Genomic DNA, 18,410 nt, shown 5'->3' with positions numbered 1-18,410 from the left:
AGAAAATTAAAAAGAAACAAGGCTAATTATGGGTGTTTTTCTTTGTCAAAAACAAATTGGTACCTTAACTTTTTTGTATCACAAGACTTTCACATTAGTCACATTAGTGAATTGAACTGATATCTTAATTTATTATTTAAAAGTCAAATATTTTGACGGATATGTAAATGTCATGATTAAGTTAAAGGAGTTGTTTTGTTCATTTCAAATTCAGGAAACAGAATGAAATCTAGGAAATCTAAAGATGAAAACAGAGGACCGACTGGACTGGAGTGCTAGGTTCGGAAATTCACATCACATGGCCTCGGTTCGAAAATTTACCCATTCGTGGTAGGAAGTTTGAGAAGTCAGGTGATAGGAGCAACGAGCAAGTCTGCCGTGCACTAAAAATAAGTGCGATTTTGCAGTTCAGAATTTAAATTTAAATTTTGCTGTTATGATAATGTAGTATCTTAAACTTATCATCCAAATTTTAATTTATCAATTTTTCTGTTTCGATCTTTAAACAGATATTGAACTTATTTCTGAATCGAACCGGAAATTGATTTGTTCTTTTCACGAAAATCCCCAAAAACAAATAAAATGTTTATATATTTTAAAACAAAAAGTAATATAATAACTGATATTGTACTAATAAATTATAATATTTTTATCGAAGGACTAGCAAAAATTAATCATAAAAAGTTGGATTATTTATTATTTTCAATTTAATGTCATATTTTAAGAAATACAATCCAAATTTACATGTATCTACATCCATATTATTTGTTGAGTCATGGTCATGCCACATATATGATAGGCAATATATCAGATGGTCCATATTATTTTTTTTTAACATCCGCTTTTCTAAACTATCTATTATGTATGTTATTTTTACTCATAATAGATAAACTTTTTACTCATCCAATTAAGAAAAGAAATATATAAGAAAAATATTATAATTTTAATCTTCGGATATTAATGTAATGATAACAAAAATACAAAATTATATAGTACTGTATTGTATAAGAGATGTTGGGTAGGCGTGCCGGCTAGTGGACCCTTATTTATTTGCCGAGCGCTCCTAAACAAAATGCAAAATGCTTCTTGTGCAGACACAAATGAAAGTTTTGGGTTGGGTCATCAGCCTACGCAGGACCGTAGACAAGCCCAATTATTGAACTAGAGTATTCAAACTTGGACTTCTGCAGTTTCAGTTTTGTTTTAGCTCAATCGATAATATAAATATGCAGTATGATGACCTTTTTTTTGAACTTAGGCTTCTGCAGTTTCAATTTTGTTTTAGCCCAATTTGTAATATAAAGTGAAATGTGTGGAATGTGGCAACGTGCAGTGGTATATTTCCCCCCGATATTTAGGCTCCGTTTGTTTGTTAATCAGAAATATATTTCTGGAAAATGTTTTCTTACTCTCGTCATCTCGTGTGTTTGTTTGAACTCTAAAAAATATATTCTATGAAAATATATTTTGTGTTTATTCTAGAAATATTTCCCAGATTTTCATATATTTATTTGTGTTTATAATTTGTTTAAATCAATAAAAATAAATTTTCTTATTATTTCAAAAGATAAAAATAATTTCTCACCCCTCGTGTATATATATAAGATATAGTACTTTGTTCGTGAATGAAATATGATATAAATTTTTTGTGATAAATTTTCCACCAAACATCATTCGCAAATTCACCTAACCAATCTTCTTCACATGAAGCAGCGTCTTGTTACAACTACCTCACATTAATGAACCGACTACGCCCATCAAGTTGAATGATCAGAACGTTGCCATAAATTTATTGTCCAAAATCGAGTACAATTTTGCGTCTCAAATCAAAAAATTAATTACGATAATTTCGTTTATGTGACTTCTCAGTATACGCTTCTGAGCTTAGTTCCACACATGATAGCGTAGAAAAATGTATCACTGCTTTCTTCTAATTGCGAGATTCACACGTAGTAGGCTAGTAGCGATATTTGTCAATTGTCATCCAGCAAATGTCGTTGTAATATTATTATCCTATAGGATTCCTAAAATGAGATTTTTCACTAATGAAAATTGATGGAAACAACTTAATAATAATTTATGAATAACAAGAAGTTCAGAAACTATTATTTCATATATTTATATTTTTTTATTGAAAGAGTATATATTTTCCTTATTAAACGACATAGATTTTTTGGCTAGATGACGCGAGACAAAAAGCGACATACCAAACTCTAGTGATGATCCCAACCAGCGAAGATAGAGAAAGTGTGTATATCCATCTAGTTTCCAACTCCATAAAGATTTGCAAGGCCAATTTTACAACGCAGACGTGGCCCCTTTCAGTACGCAATCCAATGCAGAGAAGCAAAAACCCATAAAATTGACCACCTTTAGATAAAACAAAAACAATTAATTAATTCACTTTTATTTTAAATGTCATTTCATTTACATCAGAAATTTACATCAGAAATGTCTATAAAATCAGTGAATCTTATTTTGGATTTTTTTTTAAATTCAGATTGAAATAGAGCTGAGGTCACTCATCGTTATCTAGGGATGGCAATCGGGTCGGATCGGGTCGGGTTTCTTGAAATCCATATCCAATCCGTTATATTTCGGTTCGGATCGGGTTCGGGTTTGGATATTAAAATGTAAAATCCAAATCCAATCCGTCGGGTTTTTTCGGGTTTCGGATCGGATTCGGGTTTCAACCAGATATCTTACAAGATATTTAAAAATAAAAAATTATAAACATGTCTAAACTATGATAATTAAGTATTTTTTTTCAAAATTAGGATTATTGGATGGGATTCTATTTGTTTAAATTAGAATAATATAAACTTAAACCACATTAATTTTCATTATTACCAATATACAATATATTTTATACAATATATTATTAATGAAGTATTTGTCTTAAATAGAATCTTTTATTCCTTTAATCTAATCTATTGATATTGAGATTATTAAATTACATTCATAAAAAAAAATTAAATGACATATGTTATATATATAGACACACACACACACACATTCATATTAAATTATTTTATATATATATATATATATATATATATATATATAATATTCGGGTTTTTTTCCGGGTTTCGGGTTCGGATCGGGTTCGGATAGGGTTTCGGGTTTCGGATCGAGTTTCGGATCGGTAGAGGTCATATCCATATCCAAATCCAAAAAATTTCGGGTACAAAAATCAAATCCAAATCCAAATCCAAATCCAAAAAATCGGGTTCGGTATATCCAAAAATTCGGGTTTCGGATCGGATATCTGTCGGATCGGATTATTTTGCTATCCCTATCGTTATCGAGCATTTTTTATTTTGTTTGTTTTCTCAAAAAGAATGGTGCGTATTACGTGGTCATTTGCCAAAAATGCCCATGTAGCAAACCCAAATTGTACCGATAGTGAAAATATCTAGAGTGAAGTGTTCCGGTGGCTCAATTTCGGACACTTATATTCTGAGTAACAAGAGTACATACATAGTGTATTGCTACATTATACTTACCATTCTTCAATTTTGACCCGCATCTGCGCCCATTCCAACCTATCTCACAGACTCACATAATGGCTGTAGCCCTAGCAGGCCCCACCGACTTTTTCTTCTTCTTAATCTTATTCGTATAAGTAATTCGTTACCTCCTTCAATCCCTTCCACCCGTATAAAAATTCTTAATTCTTGAAACCATATAGATTCCTATTTTTCGTGGATTCTAATAATTTTCTGATATATATGTAAATGGTTGATGATCGAATACAAATCACTAAATACACGTATATAATATAAAATAAAAAAGTTTAATATTATATTACATCACTCACGCTCTAGATGTCATCACTCAGCTCCACATCACACCTCTCGTTAAGGCTCATGACGGGTTTCAGACAAGTTTAAAAATAAATTCTTAACTCCAACCCCGTCGAATAGACCTCGTCTAGTCTTGCAGGATCAATCTCGGATCTATTCTTATTAATTTTCGTATTTAATAATTTGTAGGAGAATAAGATTTTGATTGATTTTGTTTAATAATATTTCTCCTGTCTCTCTTTCGAATATCGGGAATTCGAATCTTATTTATATCGGATGAATTTTTTTTCAATATTTATGTCAAACATGGACTACCTATCCAATATAGTTGGATCATCCTATCCACAGGCCTTATATAAACTACGTACTTACATTCCTACAGGAACAGGATAACACTCTCCTCTTACCACTTCCTCTGCTCCCATCTTCTCAATCTCCTCTCCAGACACAACCATGAAGACATCCTCAAACAATCTGTTACTCTTCCTCTCCCTGTCCTTCTTTATCTCAGCCTTAGCTTCCGACATGTCTATCATCAACTACGACCAAACTCACACTAACAGCCTCATCAGGACCGACGATGAGGTCATGACCATGTACAATTCCTGGCTTGTCAAGCACGGCAAGTCATACAATGCCCTGGGGGAAAAGGAAACCAGGTTCCAGATTTTTAAGGATAATTTGCGCTACATTGACAACCATAACGCGGATCCTGACAGGAGCTATGAGCTTGGTCTGAACAGGTTTGCTGATCTCACGAATGAGGAGTACAGGGCCAAGTATTTGGGAACTAAGAGCAGAGAGTCCAGGCCTAAGTTGTCGAAAGGGCCGAGTGATCGGTATGCTCCGGTTGAGGGTGAGGAATTGCCTGATTCTATTGATTGGAGGGAGAAAGGTGCTGTGGCTGCTGTCAAAGATCAGGGCAGTTGTGGTGAGCTTACCTTGATTTAAATGCGTGTTTTTTTGTTACGTTATCAGTTCTCCTAAAACTTCGGTCTCCGAGCTCTGTTACTGTGTTAAGTGACGGGTTTTTAGGAAAAGGAGAATGACTTATCTGTTTAAACATGAACAGAAAATACTGACCACTAGTTCTCCTCCCCTGTCTTATAATTTGTGTTACGTTATTATTAATTTTGTGGTATGGAGCGGAGATCTGATCCGATCATGGAGTGGTCCATGACCATGCTATCAACGAACCCTCGTAGAGATTATTCTGTTATAGCAGTACATAGTTTTATCTGTTGTTCTTTTATACTTTTTGATTTTCTCTTTGTTTTCGTTTTAGTATGCAAATTAGACCGTTTACAAATCCTTTTCTGGCATATTATGTTAACAATTTACTAAAATTTGTAGGAGTAACTGTTATATCTGTTGTGCAGTCTAACCGGACTGGTAGATCTGACTAAGATAAAGTCAAGTTGTTTCAGTTGATTACACTTTGTTATTGCTAAGAATTTAAAACATGGAGCTTCAGACGATGACTAACATAAGCTAGCTAAATATGACTGCAATTTGATGACTTGATCTTCTCAGCATGATCATTAGCTTAATTAAGATTCACTAATAACTTGAATGTCCAAATTGAAGGGAGTTGTTGGGCCTTCTCTGCGATTGGTGCGGTTGAAGGTATAAATCAGATAACTACTGGTGAGCTGATCACCCTGTCCGAACAAGAGCTGGTGGATTGCGACAGATCATACAATGAGGGTTGCGAAGGGGGGCTCATGGATTATGCCTTTAACTTCATCATCAAAAATGGTGGTATTGATTCTGACCTGGATTATCCATACACCGGCAGGGATGGTACCTGCAACCAAAACAAGGTCTGTAATCAGTATATGTCAACATTTAGTAATTTACACACATAATATATGTTTCAGTTTATCAAAAATGTTACTTTTCTCTGCAGAAAAACGCTAAGGTTGTGACCATTGATTCCTATGAAGATGTTCCAGTATACGATGAGAAGGCGCTGCAAAAGGCTGCAGCTAACCAGCCCATCAGCGTTGCCATTGAAGCAGGTGGCATGGATTTCCAATTATATGTTTCAGTAAGAGCTTCTATCTTCTAACTCTTTTTCACATTACTTGTGTAAGTTAGGCCTTGCTTGTCCTTATGTATGTGGAAACCCTATACCTCAACTGTATTATGCATCGAGTAGATTTCTAGTTCAAATAGTTGGAATGGAATGATTAAAGGAATGAAATTTATAGACATTTTTTCTAATCATTTCCAATTTAGACTACAAATTTCATTCCATTCCATCCAAGTGAACGCAACTTTAGTTCTGCTTTTAATCACACTGAGGCACTGAGTTATTCTGTTAATCCTTTTATGATGGCTTCAGGGCATATTTACCGGCAAGTGTGGGACAGCGGTGGATCATGGTGTGGTAGTTGTCGGGTATGGGAGTGAAGAAGGTATGGATTACTGGATAGTTAGGAATTCATGGGGTGCAGCATGGGGAGAAGCAGGTTACCTGAAGATGCAGCGCAATGTGGGCAAGTCATCAGGGCTATGTGGAATAACCATTGAACCATCTTATCCTGTTAAGAATGGCGATAACCCCCCAAATCCTGGTCCTACTCCTCCCTCCCCACCCTCCCCATCCCTCCCGGACAACGTCTGTGATGCTTACACCAGTTGCCCAGCCCACACCACTTGCTGCTGCTTGTACACCTTTGGGAAGCAATGTTTCTATTGGGGTTGCTGCCCGCTTGAGGCTGCTTCCTGCTGCGATGATGGCTATAGTTGCTGTCCACATGACTATCCTGTCTGCCATGTTTACTCTGGCACTTGCTCAATGGTAATTTAATTGCGTTCTTTTTACATTTGATACACATTCTATTTTTGCCCCGGCTTTATTTGTTTGTTCACACATTGTTGCATGCTGTAACAGAGCACCAACAGTCCTCTGGGAGTGAAGGCACTGAGACGCACTCCTGCCACACCTATCCGACGTCTTGACAACAAAGGAAGGAAGGTCAGTGCTTCGTGAAGCTGATGAAAATGGCTGGATGCTGCAACTGGCAAGAAAACTGAATTTGATCAAATGTCTCTAGATCAACCGTGACAGATACACTGTCAATTGCTCGATTGCTACCATCTGCAGATTTGTAAATAATGCCTTGCCTGTTTTAGCATTGCACTTCAAGTTTCGATGTTCTAGTCCTATTATTATTCTGTAGAATAAGAACCATATTCCTTTCATGATGAAATTCAAAAAAGACAGGGTACCATATCAATATTGATGTAAATTGAAAGGCATTCACCATTATGTTTTTCTGATTTTAATGAAAAAAGAGCATTATATTGTTCAGTTACGTCGTAATACTTGTTCCCCTCTATGCTCTTGCATGAAAACATGGTAACTGATAAATTGTGTAAAGTATACGATCATTCATTATCAACATCTGAGAATCGAGTGCACCTGATTCAATGAACCGAGGAGTTCATGAATTATGGCACTATGAAATGGCTTCGGAGATTGTTGTCATATTTCAGTCGTTAAAAGAAGTGGTTCAAAATGCTCCTCTTTAACTCTTTCAGTTGTTTCAGCTCATCTGTCAAACAATTTCAAGCGGAAATTGTTCAAGCAAATTCACTGGCTCTTTCAGCAGCTAAAGCATGAAGGTTAGCATCACATTACTGATATAACATCTGCTTCTTATACATATAAAGAACTTGAATAGATTGCAACTGTGAACTCAGCCTGCTGTATTCGATTATGAAATTCATAGTAATTCAAGTCATTAACGGAACCAACCAAGCCTAAGTCGCTGAGAGCTGGTTCAGTCTGAGTTTGTTTATAACTAGAATAAATTGCGAATCCATCAGACTTTTGATCTATAAGACAATCATTGTAGTCAAAATTTTTATTCGTGATACTCGTTCAATGAGCTTAGGGGTAAATACTCATCCTATATCGTTTGAGATCGTGAATTCGATTCTTGCTCACTAAAATATTAATAAAATTCTCGTCCACCAACCCATACCGGTTATTCAGATGTTTAATATAAAAACAAAGAATACGAGATGGAGAAAAACAGGGCAATGCTACAGCCAAAAAATTGAGGCGTTATTCAACTAAGAAGAAGACATAATAGCAATGTATGGTGCTCTTCTGTAATGGAAACTCTAATTAGTCAACTATACTCCACATGACAACCAGACCAAGTTGTGAGTATCTTATGTTAAACCAAGTGTTGAATTGGTAACATTATTTTGATCCCCGCGTCATTGCCCTGGAACGACGACTTTTTTACAAGTCAACTTCATCGCAAGTTCTATATATGAGTTTCTAGTTATCAACTAATCAAGCTAACAATTCCAGTCATGGTAGGAGCGCCAATTTCAGCTTCTGCTAATCAAGGTAATTAGTCTTCCCGGTCCCTGACTCGTGATTGTTATGCGATAAAATGTTTTGTTAAATTTTTCGGGTTTTTGCCAGGTTCACAGAAGACGGATTCGTCTAGTGGTTCAGGATCGGCTTATGCAACACCGAATGCAGCGCTTTCGACTGTGAAACCCTCGGCTCCTTATGCACCTGCCCCGGCTGGTTACCCGACGACACAAAATCCGTCTCCTCCTACCCAAGCGAATCCTACTTATTCGACCACGCCAACGCCTACAGCACAGCCGTACCAGCAGCCTAATGCATCTATGCCTTATGCTGCAGCGCCTGCAGCCACACCTTATGCTGCAATGCCTCCCTCGAATAATCCAGGAGTAGCTCAGTTTCCACATTATACGACTCAGCCTCCTGCATCACAATACGCGCCTAATAACCCTCCTAATCCTGCTTATCCATCCCCGTATCCTCAAAATTCAGCATCACTATACGCGCCTAATAACCCCCCTCCTCCTAATCCTGCTTATCCGTCCTCGTATCCTCCAAACTCAGCAGCACCATACGGTCCTCCCAATCCCACAGCACCGTATCAGGACCCTAATGCAGCTGCACAGTATCCTCCTAATTCAGCACCGTACCACACTAATCCTAACGCGCCAGTGCCTTATCCTCCTAATCCAGCAGCACCTTACCCCCCTAATAACACGGCTGCACAATATCCTCCAAACTCAGCACCACAGTATCCTCCAACGCCTTACCCTCGTCCCCCTGATCAGTCATCTGCATATCCTCCGCAACAACCTTATAATCCTGCAGCTCAGGGCTACTCAGCGTACCCCCCTGCTCAGGCCCCGACTCCTTATCCACCAGGTATCACAACACAAACACATTCCGCTTTACCAATAATCCATTAAAATCCCAGTTGAATACACCCCTATTAATTAATCTTATTAATCTTCTATTTTTAGTAGGTCTCAAAGTGATCTTAATTACTTAAACTTACATGAATCTTGCTTGCTAGAAATTTTAAGTATAATTAGTCTAGTGAATTTTTAGTACCGAATTATAACAAAGTGTCGTGATTTTTTTTTTTGCAGTTTCATCACCGTATCCACCAAGTCCATTTCCAGGACTCGCGCCACCACAAGCATCTGCGCCTCAGAACAATCCATTTCCAGGACTCTTTCAACAACCTGCAGGAGTTTATCCACCACCTCCCGGTGCTTATCCACCACCGCCATACTAGCATGTCCAACTTACATTTCAAGACCACGAATGTACTCATGTCAAATTCTTTGCAATGTAACATCAGTATTTGATTTTTCTCATTACAATAAAAAGAAAATTTTTGAAAATTTGAATGTTCAATTTTGATTGTGATTAACGGTTGCATTTGAGCTTTATGGTACAGCATATGTATTATGAGAAAAAGAATATTTACATATTTTTTCCTGCAAATTTTTGTTTAATTTTCACAATTGTGATACAATTTGTGAATTTGTGAGAGAACCGGAGAGAGAGAGGAATGAAGAATCTACACTGATGAAACAATTACAATACGTCCAAAATAACATGCCAGGCTACAATGACCACAACTTGTAACTAATCTGTAACAATTTCCTAACTAACTACCAGGCTGACAGTATTTTCATCATCTCCTCTTTTAACAAGAATGTGTTAGGGTACAAAACAAACAGTCGGATGAACTTTAAAAAAAATAAAAAAATATTGATCCCGTGTGGTTGATCTTAAAATTACACGTAAGTCGTTTAAATTTTATTTTTGGGTAATTTTATATTATAGTGACTAATGACTTAATATAAATATGATAATAAAAATAAATTTTACTGGTTACTTGTTTGAGTATTAATTAAAATTAATTTTCATTAAAAAATTATATAAAAAGTATAAGTTCTTTGAAAAAGTACATCTAACCAACATGTGAATTTAAGTGAGTTTTTGACTTATTTTTAACTTAAAATAAGCCTCTAACTTATTTTTCAGCTTAAAATCAAAAATGACTTAAAGTCGGGTCAATAAGCCCGCCAAACAATTTTAATTTGTTGTGATTGCAGGATCAGTTTTGATTCGAATGAATTAAGTTCTGTTAAGCGGTTCTTCTATAATCTTAATGTAATAGAAGTAATACTTATGCCTTCAAGGTTGAATGGAATGACAAGTTGATGAAGATAGCATTTTACTTGCAATTATACATTGTCAAGTTCTGTAAAAATATTTTGACCTTAGTAATGAATCATATTACTAGGCACGGCCAGTGACCTATTGGTCTACTCGCATCGCCCTCACCCCTCTTATGAGATGTCAAGAGTTCGAATCTTGTCAAAGACAAGACATTTAAGTGAGTGTGGAAATTGGCAAAAAGAAGAAGAAAAGAGCAAGATAATATGTGTTCATATTATGAAGCTCAGCTGTATAATATGTTGAGGTCTCCTGTAAAAAGATTCAAGAACGTCCTTATCACTCGAAAACAAATGCAAGTGGTATCAGAAATATGCAGCAATGAATTAGCAAAAAAAGAAGACTTATGCAGCAAACAGATATTTTTCTTTAATATCCAAGTCAATGATTTGATTTTGATGCCAAGTCCTGTGAATAAACTCTTTTAGCCTTTTAGGCGCAATAACACTATTCACATTTTTAATACAGATATATTACTTTTTAGTCTCTAAGCACTAGTGCATTGCAGAGTCTGCAACTCCCAGTCTAAACCTTCAAATATCAAAGTTTAAGGCACAAGTTGATATTATAGTGCCTTTGTCTGGGACATCTTTATAATGCTTCTCTTCATGTATGCCTTTTTAATGTTATAGTCCGCGCTCCATACGGGTAATTTGTTAGCCTACAGGGTCAACGGTTTGCATTCAGACCTTGTATGGAAACATTAGGCACTTTCGTGTCTGTGTCCCGGGTGGCTATAAAAAATGTCAAACTTTTATTTTCGTTATGTGCCTCTGTATCTTTGTCATTCTTCTTGTTCTGACTTTTAACGTCGAATGAAATGTGTTCTCCATAGAACGAGAGAGGGAAACATGACATGAATATGTCATAAGTCGTGTCATGAATGTTGATTTTGTTAGTGTAACGGTTTGTTTGTAATTGGTTTAGAGGATGCATAAACTTAAATACATCTTGCAGTCTTGCCTACCAAATTAAAGAAACTTCTGGCACCAAGCGTGCTTAATTAGATTACAACCTAGATTATCTCCAGCTTACCGACTCATCATCCACTAGCTAGCTAGGAACGATGACATGAAATCATATCCCACAAGCAATTTAAATACAATCTGCACCTGGTGATGATTAAGGACTAAGTGAATTAGTTAGGCCTAATGACATGGAAACGTCTTCACACAAGGCTTAATCAAATCAAGTTAATATGCTTGATTATCTGTTGTGTTATTCACACGTTCACAGTTCTCATTGGCAAATGTCATAGTCAAACAACTAAGGCGCCAAAGTGAAGTTCAATACTTCAATGGCAGTTAGGCACAAAAAAGAATTTTAATTATTTTTGAAGTGCACGGTTTCATCCTTGCACTGCAATCTCTAGCTAGCTAGCTTTTTCTTGATCATAAAACGCTTCCTGGTGCATCTTAATTCTACTATAATCTGTCCCTCTCTCTCTCTCTCTCTCATATATTTTTACCATAATCTCTCTCATAGATTATCTCTTAATAGAAGAAGAAAAACTTGCATTGATCATGTATATGCATATGGAGTCTTATTGCATGTTCAACTCTCTTTTCTTGTTCATGGCATTCTTTATTGTGTCCGGAGAAGTTAATTCTTCTCAGATACTAAATGATGAAGCTTCACTTCTTTCGTTCAAATCCAGGGTCGTTTATGATCCAAACAATTCTCTTGAAAATTGGAATTCTTCCAAGTTTCAAGTATGCAACTGGTCAGGTATTGGCTGCAATGTCAATAAAACAAGAGTGTTAAGTCTTGACCTTAGTGGCCTTTCACTCAGAGGCACTATTTCACCAGCCATTTCCAAGCTTTCTTACTTGAAAATTCTTGATTTGTCCAAGAACTTCTTTGAAGGCCATATTCCAGCTGAGATTGGTTCACTTTTCCATCTCAAAGAGTTGAGCTTATCTACAAATCTTCTCGAAGGTACAATCCCCAGAGAGCTAGGTTCTCTTGGTGACTTGGTATATCTTGATTTAGGGAGTAACCGTCTCAGCGGTGAAATCCCAAAATCTCTTCTGTGTAATGCCACATCTTCTTTGGAATACTTGGACTTATCCAACAACTCTATCAGTGGCGAGATTCGTATGAACAATCAATGTCAGCTTAGACAGCTAAGGTTTCTTCTGCTTTGGTCCAATCAACTTGTAGGTCAAGTCCCTCCAGCTCTTTCAAACTCTTCAAAACTCGAATGGCTGGATTTGGAATCGAATGCATTACATGGAAACTTACCTTCTGAGATTGTACAGAAAATGCCATTGCTACAGTTCCTTTATTTATCATATAACAACTTCTCAAGTCACAATGGTAACACTAACCTCAGTACCTTTTTCTCCTATTTAATGAATTCCTCAAACTTGCAAGAACTTGAGTTGGCTGGCAATAATCTTGGTGGTGAGATACCTTCTATTATTGGTGATCTCCCAACTTGCCTTGTACAATTGCATCTCGAAAATAATCTCATTTTTGGCTCCATTCCTCCTGACATTTCTAAACTTTTCAACCTCACACTTCTAAACTTGTCTGGTAACCTTATAACCGGTTCAATCCCACGCGAACTGTGTCAAATGAAAAGACTTGAGAGGCTTTATCTGTCAAATAATAAGCTCTCTGGTGATATTCCATCTGCTTTTGGTGATATTCCTCACTTGGGCCTTCTTGATTTGTCAAGGAACCGACTTTCAGGTTCAATACCGGATAGTTTTGCAAATCTTACTCAGGTACGGAGTCTCTTGCTGTATGAGAACCAGCTATCAGGGACCATACCACCAAGCCTTGGAAATTGCATCAACTTAGAGAAACTAGACCTTTCTCATAACAGTATATCTGGGGTAATTCCAAAGGAAGTAGCCGGGCTGAGTAGCTTGAAGTTGTACTTGAACTTGTCTGCGAACAACTTGCATGGGCCAATACCAGGAGAGTTGGGTAAAATGGATATGGTTCTAGCAATTGACATTTCGTCAAACAAACTTTCTGGGACAATCCCTCCACAAATTGGAAGCTGCATTGCCCTAGAGTACCTTAATCTTTCGAGTAATGCCTTGGAAAGCTCTTTACCAGAATCACTTGGGAAACTCCCTTACCTTATAGGACTTGATTTGTCCTCTAATAACTTAAGTGGGGAGCTACCTGAATCTCTGCAGGCGTCTTCTACTCTGAAGGAAATGAAATTCTCCTTTAACAACTTCTCCGGGGTGGTACTAAATAGAGGGGCATTTTCAGGGCTGCCCTTTGATTCTTTTATGGGAAATCCCCATATTTGTGGCTCCATAAAAGGCATGCACAGCTGTTCAAGGAAGAGAATTTACGGTGCTATAATTTTGCCTGCTGTGATCAGTTCAGTTTTTGTCATTCTCATCTTGGGCATTTTGGGGTATCGTCTAGCACTGAAGTTAAATTTTAAAAGAAAATTAGCAACTTCCACCTGTCCAGAAATGCTTGAAGAAGAACATGAAGGAAATGAACACAAACACCCAAAAATCTCTTATGAGCAACTCATCGAAGCCACGGGTGGATTCAGCAATGCATGCGTAATTGGGTCAGGTCAATTTGGACATGTCTACAAGGGAATATTTGAAGATGACACAAAAATAGCGGTGAAAGTAATCAACACAAAAACAGCTGGGGAATTGTCTGGGAAGTGCTTTAGAAGAGAATGCCAAATTCTAAAGAGGACAAGACACAGGAATTTGATCAAGATCATCACAACATGCAGCAGGCCAGATTTCAAGGCTATTGTTCTACCACTTATGCCAAATGGTAGCCTTGAGAACTACTTGTATCCGAGCTGTTCGTGGAACCACAGATTGGACTTGGTTCAGTTAGTAAATATTTGCAGTGATGTAGCTGAAGGTTTGGCCTATCTGCATCATTACTCTCCGGTTAAAGTAGTCCACTGTGATCTTAAACCAAGCAACATTCTTCTAGACCATGACATGACAGCTTTGGTGAGTGATTTTGGCATCGCGAAACTGGTAAAAGAGAGTGATCAGGGCAGTGTCTGTGCCAATGATTCTGCTTTGTGTATCTCTACAGATGGATTGCTTTGTGGTTCCCTCGGTTATATGGCTCCCGGTAAGTACACATAAGGCTAAATAGTACTATAATTTGAAGTTTGTAGATAATGTTGTGGCAGAATGATGGTGCTTGACTTATTGAACTCTGTTGATGAGAAATTATATTATCTTGGCAGAATATGGCATGGGCATGCAAGCTTCGACAGAAGGAGATGTTTACAGTTATGGAGTTCTCTTGTTAGAATCTGTGACAGGAAAGCGTCCTACAGACTCAATATTTCAAGAAGGATCAAATTTGCATGAATGGGTTAAGAGTCAATACCCTTGCAAGATTGAGCCAGTTCTTGAACAAGCTCTTCTAAGGTACGCGCCTCATGGTTCTGTGGTGCCTTCAAACAGACTATGGTGCGATGTGCTGTTGGAGTTGATCGAGTTAGGACTCATGTGCACTCAATACAGTCCGTTGATTAGGCCAACTATGGATGATGTGGCTCATGAAATGGCTCGGCTGAAGCAATATCTATCAGGTCCTTCAGAAAAATCTGGGTCTACGAAAAGTACATAACAGTTTCTGATCTGATGTCAGTAATGTTTATTTAGTATTTTGAGATTTACAAACATATTCGGATAAATATGTAATTAATTGCTTATTATGTTGCGGATTAGGGGGATATTTTAGGATACATTACAATTCAAGAAACTAATCATGACATGTTGCTGGTTTATTTCCTTGCCAGTTTACTTTCTATATAAATAGTATGAGATATATAGCAGCTAGTGGAAGGTCTGGCAACCCAACTCACTAAATCCACCTTTATCATAAGATTAAGCACTAGCTAATTGTAGGAATTAAGTATAAATGAAGTCATTATCATCTTCCTTTTAAAGAAGATTAGTAACAGAAGGGATTCAGTAATATTATAGTGTATATGCATTAACAGATGCTGGACCACAACTCAACTTGAGCCGTAGGCCTTAAAGTTACATCATGGAAGAAAGATTTTTTGCATAAATACTGGCTATGTGGGCTTGAATTATCTGAAACATATTGAGGATGCAAGTTTTTGAAGTGTTTCAAATACCGTTTTCTGGATGGAGACTAGAGCATTTTGATTTCCAGGTTTCCATCATTCGGAAGTACCTTCATCCCACTTAAAGAACTAAAAAACATTCTTCAAACTGAGACGGTGCTGTCCAACTGTACAGATATCCGCAAGAACTATTGCCTACCTTCATCAGCTCTCCTCAGGGCCGACCCAGGATTTTGGTGAGCAGGGGTCATATTTCTGGCCAAAGCACTGTGAAATGGAAAATATTAGAATGCAATACATTTAAATCAAGAAAATCTTGTAAAGTTAATTTTACATCTTATAGTTAAAAGATAATATTCTTCAACCAAAATACATAATATTGAGGGACCTTAAAAAACTAACTCTTAACAGTTTGATTGTGTAATTGTACAAAAACATGTTATATATACTGTGTCCGTTTTTAACTGTTAACAATAGCGAATTAAAGACAAAGCACGATCCATATCTTCATTCATACAAGTATCGACTAAAAGACACTCACCTGCACAATCACTGGTTGTACATAACCTGTAGCATATTGAAGCAGCAGGAGCTGCAACAGAAAAATATCCAATAGGACCATACACACTGTTTTGCATGAATCGATTGTTGCTGATCAGAGCCAAAAATGCAGCAGTTCCTGTCCATTTTTAACATTTTTTTAAAGAAAGAATGCAAGAAGAACAATGCAATATCAGTTAACTGATGCAGAGGTGAAGAAATGTAAGGAGGAGTACCTCTTCAAGACAATGAACACGCAGATTCTCCAGTGAAGAAGACTTTCTAGGTTTCAGGCTTTTTATCTCAGAATGAATCACATTTAGTTGCTTCTGGATTTCATTCAACAAGTGTAACTCCACTCTCGCAACATCAGTACATTCATGTCTTAAAGTTTGACTCTGAATCTCAGATATAACTGCCAAATTATTAGCTTGCTGTATCTTGTCTCTGCATGCACCAGTGGACTGCACAATCTTTAATGGAGTATCTATGGATTCTCTTTCAGGTGGCGGACTTAGGTTTAGCTCTCGGTGTTCGGATATAAGCCCTTTATCTGAACAGTCATCTTGACCTTTGAGAAATTGCCTATATGCTTTACTGGAAATGAAGTGTTGTTTTGCACCCTTTCCATTATCTTGCAAAGGCGCCTTTCCCTCTTTTATTAACAGATCCTCGCCTCTACAAAAATTCTCAGTAGGTTGTGGGACTTCAAAAACATCATAGATGATGGTAGATGAATGGGAATTCATACAAACTTCTTTTCCCAAAGGGTGCTTGAGGTGATCACATTCTTTAGCTATAGTTCTTTTGATGGTAGCACATGACTCGCTTCTGCTCAGTTGCGGTGAGGGTGAGGGTGACTGCAGTCTAGTATTTGGCTCTCCTGTTATCTCTCTCACTCGGTCATCCAACTTCCTAATTTGTTCCCAGTAGGAATTAATGTTTCCAGAACCAAAAATATTCTGTTTTTCTAATTCTGAATTATGGTCTAATTGTTTCTCTACTCCCTGTAAGATCAAATCATCCTCAGGACTTTCTGATCCCTTTATCTCATGAACTGTCTTGATAAATGGAAGTCTCGGTGTGGGAACTAGAGAGGCAAGATCCCCGACTGAACTGCAACTACTAGCCTCACTCCTTCGCAAATTATTCTCAGGAAAATCTATCTCACCGTCTCCTGAATCATCAAATCCAATGTCTAATAGTTTGTTCCTATAAGCCTGCACTTGGAAATCTAACGCTGAAATCTCCATTTCTTTCTGATATACAAGATCTTTAAAAATTTCCATAGTCTCTTCCGCATATGACATCTTTTCCTCAGCCAATCTTTTATATTGCTCTGCTTCCATTTTCACTGCAGCCTTTTCATCTTGAAGACGTAGTATCATAGATAAAGCTTCACTTGCAGCAGTAGAAGAAGCTTCTCGTTCTACATCCAAGTCATTGTAAAGTTTTTTTAGAAGTACTTGTTGAGCAGCAAGTGCCTCTTTCAGAGCTGCAACTTTTAATTCTGACATCCTCTAAAAGGGGGGCGTCAGTTTCTGTTAAAACACATTAAGTTGCAAGAAATTACCCGATTCAGTTCTGAGAGAACGAATATACTCTGCAGGTTTCCAATTACATATACCAGAAGCATTGATGCAGTTTAACAAATTGTAACTTGTAACTCTTCAAACAGACTCTTTAAAAGGAAGTGATGCCTATTAGGACGTTCCTGCCCGGTGGTGAAGCGGGAGCCTTGTGCATTTAGGTGGTACGAGCTTTTATTGACACGGATTAACTCTTATTTCATAATATTTTGGAAAACCCTGTGACCTAAAACGCGGAACTATCAAGACACATCAATTTTTGTAATCTGCAGGTACAAGAATGACCTCTACACAATACGCGTCTGATACATTTTTTTTCTTAAATATACAAAATGCATCCCTCAACATTGTTCATAAGAAACTTAACATGTCAAATTTGCAACACAGAACTTATACATCAATGCAGAAGATAAGAGATGAATGAAATACCTGTATAATGGAACGATGTCCTGGAAACATGAAACTAAGCCGCCCGCCTTCCTTCCTCAGGCAAGGATCGATAAGAAGAATGAAGCTGACAATAACAGAACGTTACAGGCATTGAAACATGAATATCATGAAATCGTGTCGGTTTTCAGAAAATCAAACACAATAATGTTTGTCCCGCAAAGATTTGTTGTTGTCGTTGTTGTTGTCTTTAAGAAAAAAGGTGGCAATGAGGGGAGCAGTGAATTCGAAGGCTTTACAACCACCAAACGTTCACTACTCCCAAATTTTATCACCCCATGTCAATCATTATAAAAACGGATAGGGCATGTTATAGTTCTATATATAGAAAGGCATGCACATCTGTTATTTTTGCTTTTGGTATACTCTTCTGAAGAGCTTAACTTTTCAGGTAACTATACTTAGATTTTTTTAGTATT

The 18,410-nt window shown here is 37.1% G+C and overlaps 4 protein-coding genes across 4 annotated transcripts; 3 read left to right on the top strand and 1 right to left on the bottom strand.

The window, feature by feature from the left end:
* The first annotated feature begins 4,135 nt into the window (after positions 1–4,135).
* On the top strand, positions 4,136–7,129 carry LOC108222953 (low-temperature-induced cysteine proteinase). Its single transcript, XM_017396948.2, has 5 exons — positions 4,136–4,737; positions 5,394–5,629; positions 5,716–5,856; positions 6,154–6,612; positions 6,706–7,129. The coding sequence occupies exons 1-5, from the start codon at positions 4,260–4,262 to the stop codon at positions 6,802–6,804; spliced, it is 1,413 nt and encodes a 470-aa protein (XP_017252437.1). The 5' UTR covers positions 4,136–4,259; the 3' UTR covers positions 6,805–7,129.
* A 901-nt stretch (positions 7,130–8,030) lies between these two features.
* On the top strand, positions 8,031–9,612 carry LOC135152707 (vegetative cell wall protein gp1-like). Its single transcript, XM_064093755.1, has 3 exons — positions 8,031–8,178; positions 8,257–9,027; positions 9,255–9,612. Exons 1-3 carry the CDS (start codon positions 8,142–8,144, stop codon positions 9,401–9,403), a joined length of 957 nt encoding a protein of 318 aa, XP_063949825.1. The 5' UTR covers positions 8,031–8,141; the 3' UTR covers positions 9,404–9,612.
* Positions 9,613–11,683: 2,071 nt separating this feature from the next.
* Positions 11,684–15,165, top strand: LOC108222951 (putative leucine-rich repeat receptor-like serine/threonine-protein kinase At2g24130). The gene is made up of 2 exons (XM_017396945.2): positions 11,684–14,442; positions 14,561–15,165. The coding sequence occupies exons 1-2, from the start codon at positions 11,880–11,882 to the stop codon at positions 14,947–14,949; spliced, it is 2,952 nt and encodes a 983-aa protein (XP_017252434.1). The 5' UTR covers positions 11,684–11,879; the 3' UTR covers positions 14,950–15,165.
* A 61-nt stretch (positions 15,166–15,226) lies between these two features.
* LOC108222682 (uncharacterized) lies at positions 15,227–18,274 on the bottom strand. The gene is made up of 4 exons (XM_064094793.1): positions 17,974–18,274; positions 16,192–17,496; positions 15,957–16,094; positions 15,227–15,682 (listed from the first exon to the last, which is right to left on the bottom strand). The coding sequence occupies exons 2-3, from the start codon at positions 17,470–17,472 to the stop codon at positions 16,071–16,073; spliced, it is 1,305 nt and encodes a 434-aa protein (XP_063950863.1). The 5' UTR covers positions 17,473–17,496; positions 17,974–18,274; the 3' UTR covers positions 15,227–15,682; positions 15,957–16,070.
* Between the last annotated feature and the right edge of the window lie 136 nt (positions 18,275–18,410).

This window comes from Daucus carota, chromosome 5 (assembly GCF_001625215.2).
Source record: "Daucus carota subsp. sativus chromosome 5, DH1 v3.0, whole genome shotgun sequence".
Lineage (NCBI taxonomy): Eukaryota > Viridiplantae > Streptophyta > Magnoliopsida > Apiales > Apiaceae > Daucus > Daucus carota.
This window is presented reverse-complemented; position numbering and strand designations above follow the sequence as displayed.